Source organism: Corvus brachyrhynchos, unplaced genomic scaffold (genome assembly GCF_000691975.1).
Source record: "Corvus brachyrhynchos isolate BGI_N302 unplaced genomic scaffold, ASM69197v1 scaffold15, whole genome shotgun sequence".
Classification (NCBI taxonomy): domain Eukaryota; kingdom Metazoa; phylum Chordata; class Aves; order Passeriformes; family Corvidae; genus Corvus; species Corvus brachyrhynchos.
This window is the reverse complement of record NW_008238349.1, coordinates 2379309-2385097: the sequence shown is the minus strand read 5'-3', so window position 1 is coordinate 2385097 and position 5789 is coordinate 2379309. Positions and strand designations below refer to the sequence as shown.

Here is a 5789-nt window from a genome sequence, read left to right as displayed (position 1 = left end):
CACAGCCCCCCAAAACTGCTCCAACTTGAGTTCCTCCCACGCGCACACAGCCCCCTAAAACTGCTGCAGTGTGAGCCCCTCCCACGGGCACACAGCCCCCCAAAACTGCTGCAGCGTGAGCCCCTCCCACGGGCACACAGCCCCCCAAAACTGCTGCGCCGGGGGTCTCTCTTCCACGGGGTGCAGCCCTCCAAGGCCAGGCTGCTCCAGCCTGGGAGCGGGGCCCTCTCTCTCCACCAGGTCTCCCACTGGATCCCAGCCTCCTCCAGGCATCCCCCCGCTCTGGCACAAGCACCTCCCCCAGGGGCTGCGGGTGGATCTCTGCATCCCATGTAGACCCAGGGGCTGCAGGGCACAGCTGCTCCACCATGGGCTGCACCACGGCCTGCAGAGGAATCGGCTCCAGCACCTGGAGCACCTCCTCCCCCTCCTTCTGCACTGACCTTGGTGACCAGCACCTGGAGCTCCTCCTCCCCCTCCTTCTGCACTGACCTTGGTGTCTCCATGTTGTTCCTCACATGTTCTCACCTCCTCTTCTCTGGCTGGAATTAAAACTGCGCCACCACCTTTGCTTTGATTTATTCTTAAATCTGTTACCACAGAGACGTTACCATCATCTCTAATTGGCCCAGGTTTGGCCAGTGCCATGTCCATCTTCAGAGCCATCAGAGACTGGCTCTGCTGGACATGGTGGAAGCTTCTAGCAGCTTCTCACAGAAGCCACCTCCGTGGCCCCCCTGCTACCTACCAAAAACCAGGCCGTGCAAAACCAACACAGCTTGTTTGGATGGGATGTTCCTCTTGGAACAGATGGAGGACTCTTCTAAAATCATGCTTCTTGACATGTATTAGCTGTGAGACATTTGATGGAACGCTCAGCAGTGTATCACATGGAGTTACAGGTGGTGTTTCGCTGTGAACTTCACTGAAAGTGGCATCTAAAACCTCTCAGTTCTCACATCACAAGATGAGAAATGAGGAAACAGGAAGAAGCATGTGAATTAAGTGGTTTCCAGTAATATACTGTCTGTAATGCAGTTTTAAATTTAGTACAAACAATTGTAATTATGAAATAAGCTTTTATGACAAAGTTTATGGTGTTCTGAATAAGCAGCAGTTATCTGGTGACTAACAGAGCAGAATCCAAACAGCCCTGGATGGATCTTTTTTAATGTCTGTGGTTGTGTAATTTTGCCTTGCATATAGGGAAGTCCCCATGTTAAAATAATAAGAAACAGAATGTAAATGACCATTTACTATTGCGCAGCTGCAAGTACCACACCCAAGTTCCAGGGGAGGGCTACGGTTAGTATTTGATGTTTTTAATGCAGCCAGAGCAAGCTTTTGTCTTTACAATCTACTAAGGGCATTGGGCTGATGCTGTGCTGGTGTCAGTAGGGAGAGCCCCTGTGAGCTCTGTGGTGGTTTGGGACTGCTGCCTCTCTGCCCAAGGCATCTCTGCTCCTGGTTGAGCATGGGGCTGGGTTTGCTCTAGCACCCAGCTCATGGTAACGTGCTGGCCTGCTGGGGACATTAGCTGCGCTCGGGCACAGGCTTCCAGACGGGATGGAGCACAGAGTCAGGGATGGAGCTGAGTGTTCACAGCTGGCTGGAGCTGGGCTCCTCCAAGGATCCTGTGGAGAGCAGGTCCTGGCTCTGTCAGGTGACTGCCCACCTCTGGTGCCCATTGTAATTGAGGGTGCCCTTTGAGGGGACAGAAGTGCTCCCGGGTACGCCTTTGATGGCAAGCAGTGTGGGATTGATCCCTGCAGCTCTCACATCCCTTCAGGTCTTTCTGCTCAGGACTGAGGATGGACAATGAGAAGGAGATGGATGCAGTTGGTGCACTGGCATTTCAGAAGGGCTTAGCAAGGGACTCTCCTGCTCTCGCAGCAGGACGCAGGGGTCTGTCTCTAGCCCACTCTGGGGTTTCCCTATGCCTGGAGTCCCCTCCCATTCAGGCCTGTGCCCAGGTAAGGTGTTGAGCAGGGCTGGGACTGGCTCAGGTCCTCGGGGGCTCCTCATGGGAGCCTTCTGGTGGCAGATTTTGGGGGAGCTGCAAGTGACTGAAAGGACATGGTGATGCAAGGGGAGGAGCTCTTGCACGCTGAGCCCATGGCTGCCCCATCCTGCCTGTGCTGTGCCCCAGATTCTCGACCTGCCATTTCCAGCCTCACAGAAGACAGTATTGCCATTCCTGGGGCTCAGGGAGTGTGTTACATGCTTCATTCAGCCCTTCCATCTCTGATAGAGAGGGTAAAGGTGTCTCTGGCTGTCACTGCCAAGGCACTTGTCCTTAACCCTCTGCTGCAGCACCCTGTGCCTTCAGGGGCCAACATCAGCAGTCAGGAGTCCTTTGGATATCAGGGCAGCCAGCCTGGCCCTCAGCCTTCACTGTCCTCTGATTCCAGAGGTGCCTTCAGGTTATCCCAGAGGCCTCCCAGCTCCCCTCCTCCCCAGTCCTGGAGCCACTGGAGGGACTGAGCTGGGAACTTGCCATGGGAAACACCGACTCAGTACAAACCACAGCGGGTAAACGATTACGGGTGCGATTGCAGCGGGAGTTCCGCTTCCCCAGGGCTTTAAGACAAAGCAGAGCTGTGCGAGGGCAGAGGGGAGGGGAGAGCACCCAGACACCCAGACAGGCAGGAGCAGGGTCTGGAGTAGAATATTGCGGGCAGGAGCAGCAATGGGGGACACCTTCATCCGGCACATCGAACTGCTGGGCTACGAGAAAAGGTTTTTCCCCAGCCAGCACTATGTGAGTACTCAGCAGCATTCTGGCAAGTGAGGACTGTGGGCTGGCCAACAAATTTCCTTAGACAAATGTGACTGAGGGCCTAAAAGCTTCCTTTTTAGGGGGTCATGGCTGATACCATGAGCTGGAGGCAGCCAGAGACTAAAATGTACTGAACATACAAGACTTCGGGCACCTCCTTTGCAAGCTGTTGGTTACTTTGCAGGCTTAGAAAGGTCTTTTTCCTCTTTGTTTGCCACCCACTTGCATGTTTCCATCCCCTCTCCGTCCCTGCCAAGCTCCCCTAGTGCCCGTTTGTTTGCTGGCAAGTCAGAGCTACTTGCATTGGGGTGGTGGAATGAAAACATTGAGTTTTATCTGAAACTGGACCATCCACAGGGCTCCCCGGACACAGTGGGGTGTGGGGTCCCACTTGCCTGCAGAACTGCAGCCTCTGCTTTGTCCCTCAGGTCTACATGTTCCTGGTGAAGTGGAATGACCTCTCCGAAAAGGTCGTCTACCGCCGCTTTACTGAAATATATGAGTTCCACGTGAGTCCTCCCGGGACACGTGGGCCAGGGGGTGGGGGGGTGGAAGGAGGGTGAATTCCATCTGAAATTGCCTTAAAGCAAACCTGGTTCAAAAGAGGCTTCTGGGTCCAGTCCTTCAATCTCTTTTGCCCCTTGAAGGTGGGAGCCATTGGCTCTGTGTCCCTGGGCAGGTTTCTCCCAGTGCCGAGGTGTGGGATCCAGCCAACACATGCTAGTGGCAGCAGGGCGAGCACCAGGAAAGGAGGCAAGCTAGGGGCAGAGGAGTGGATGTCACAGAGTGTTCCCCTGGTGCCATCCTCACTGTCATGCCTGGCTCTGCTCTGCAGAAAGCGCTGAAGGAGATGTTCCCCATTGAATCCGGGGACATCAACATAGAGAACCGGATCATCCCGCATTTGCCAGGTGAGGGGCAAGCACCGTGGCTGGGGGGTGAATAGAAATTGCAGCTAGCTGGGAAATTCCCTGGTGGGTTGAGCTGTGCTGGCTGCCTCCCATCAGGTGCATGGTGCAGTATTTCCTGTACACCAGGCTTGAAATCAAAACCCCAGAAAGGTCTGAGCAGTGGCAGTGGTTCCTCCAAACACTCAGCAGCCCCGCAGACCCTGTCCTTCCTCTCTAAAGACGGCACCCCAGAAGCACGTCCAGAAGCATCAGCTGTGACCTCTGGCTGGTGCAAAGTGTCTGGCTTTGGGGAGGCTGAACTGAGTGGAGCTGAGCTGAGCCCTCCTTTGGTGACACCATTACTGGGGTTGGCTTAATGTCCTTATGGAAACACAGATACTTTGTAAGAGGAAACAATGCAATATGTCTTCAATGACAGGGAATGAACTCCTGATCCAAACAGCTGACACTTTGTTCCCAAACAAGGTGCATGTCAGAAAACTTCCCCATTTTATTCAATTTCCTGCTTTAAAGGAGGCAGAAGGGAGCCTGAGAAAGAGCTACAGGTGTGGTCGACATCTCTGGAGGAGGAGTAAGCCTGCACTATGCAGCAGTGTGGGTGCCACTCTGGGGGGGCTCTGTTGCAGCTGGACTAACACCACCACCGTGCTGAGCCTCTTCCAGCGTGCTGCCTCCACCATGCTGGGGTTGTTCATGCTTATTCCATTTGAGGAACTGAGAGCACTGGGGACCAGACAGCTGTCAGACTGCTGGGGGGGCATGGGGTGCCACCGACTGCACAAAAGCACCCCCATCATGCGGTTCAGTACTGCTGGGGGTCAGGATTGCCAGCAGTATTTTAGAGCTCTGGGGTCAAGAACACCATGACCAGTGGGATGGGAGGATAAGCATAGCTCCTCAGCTGCAGGCTGATTCCCGAACCCCTTCTGGTGCCCCGGTGCCTCTGCTGTATTTGTGGCCCAGCAGTTGGGCTTAGTCTGAACACACATGTAGGAGTTACCCTAAAACTGACGTGGGGTCAAACAGGATCATTGCAAAGGGTGCCTGCAAAGTAACCAACTTTCTGGGCTTGCATGAGCTGTGCTCCCTCAGGTGTTCACCTTATTGGCACAATGCAGCCATGCAGCACCTTGGGGCCAGACCCACTTGTTTTCAGGGCAAAATTAATGATTCAGAGCAGCATGCTTGGGAAAGTACTAAAAACAAGGCTCTCTGTCTGCTTTTTCTGAGCCCTTTTTCCTCTCCCACAGCCCCAAAGTGGTTTGATGGGCAGCGCTCAACTGAGAACAGGCAGGGCACACTGGCCGAGTACTGCTACACACTGATCAATCTACCCCACAAGATCTCTCGGTGCCTTCATGTGGTCAGCTTCTTCAAGGTCCGTCATGATGACATGAACCCTGTCACAGACAGCCAGTGAGTCCAGCTGCATGCTATTTTGAGGGAAATCCTGCATTCCTGGCCTTGGGTGCTGGCAGTAGCCTGCAGGAAGGGTGTCACTGCTGATGGATAGAGGTGGTTGGCATTGAGCTGCCTTTGCTCTGACCTGTCTAGGATCAAGAAGCCTGAGGTCTTCCTCCTGCCAAAGGATTCCAAGAAAAACCCCACTGGTAAGAGGTCTCAGAGGGCTGCAAGTGGCTGCCTTGGCAGCAGCAAAGCCTGCTGGGGATGGGGTTGCCATCCTATGGCAGATACCCTCATCAAGGGCATGATCGCTGTCCCAGAGCTGCAGCTGCGGGGAAGCCAAATCCTCAGGGGGAATGAATCTCTGTCCTGAAATCCAACTGGTTTGGGGCTGAAAGAGGCTGGGAAGGCAGTTTGGGCTGTCCTGGGGCTGCTTTTGGCCTGCCTGAAATAGGGTGTTTCTGGGTTGGGGGCCGGAGGAGGGAAAATCCATCACTTCTCCCATGCAGACATCACGGGCCCCATTGTCCTGCAAACGTACCGAGCCATCGCTGACTATGAGAAGAGTTCCACATCTGAGATGTCTCTCAAAGCTGGGGACATGGTAGATGTCGTGGAGAAGAGCGAGAATGGTATGTGTCCATCCCTCTGGAGGGCTCCTGAGGGCCAGCCTCCTCCCTGCGACAATTTCAGCA

At 54.3% G+C, this 5789-nt stretch overlaps 1 protein-coding gene across 1 annotated transcript in view; it reads left to right on the top strand.

Annotated features, from left to right (window-relative positions):
- Positions 1-2558: 2558 nt before the first annotated feature.
- NCF1 (neutrophil cytosolic factor 1) overlaps positions 2559-5789 on the top strand; it is a gene marked incomplete at its 3' end in the record, with an annotated part of 7996 nt that continues 4765 nt past the window's right edge. Inside the window, exons 1-6 of the mRNA XM_008634496.2 lie at positions 2559-2761; positions 3208-3288; positions 3615-3690; positions 4941-5106; positions 5245-5300; positions 5604-5726. Coding sequence (XP_008632718.2) covers positions 2690-2761; positions 3208-3288; positions 3615-3690; positions 4941-5106; positions 5245-5300; positions 5604-5726 — 574 coding nt within the window. The remainder of the gene's footprint in view (positions 2762-3207; positions 3289-3614; positions 3691-4940; positions 5107-5244; positions 5301-5603; positions 5727-5789) is intronic.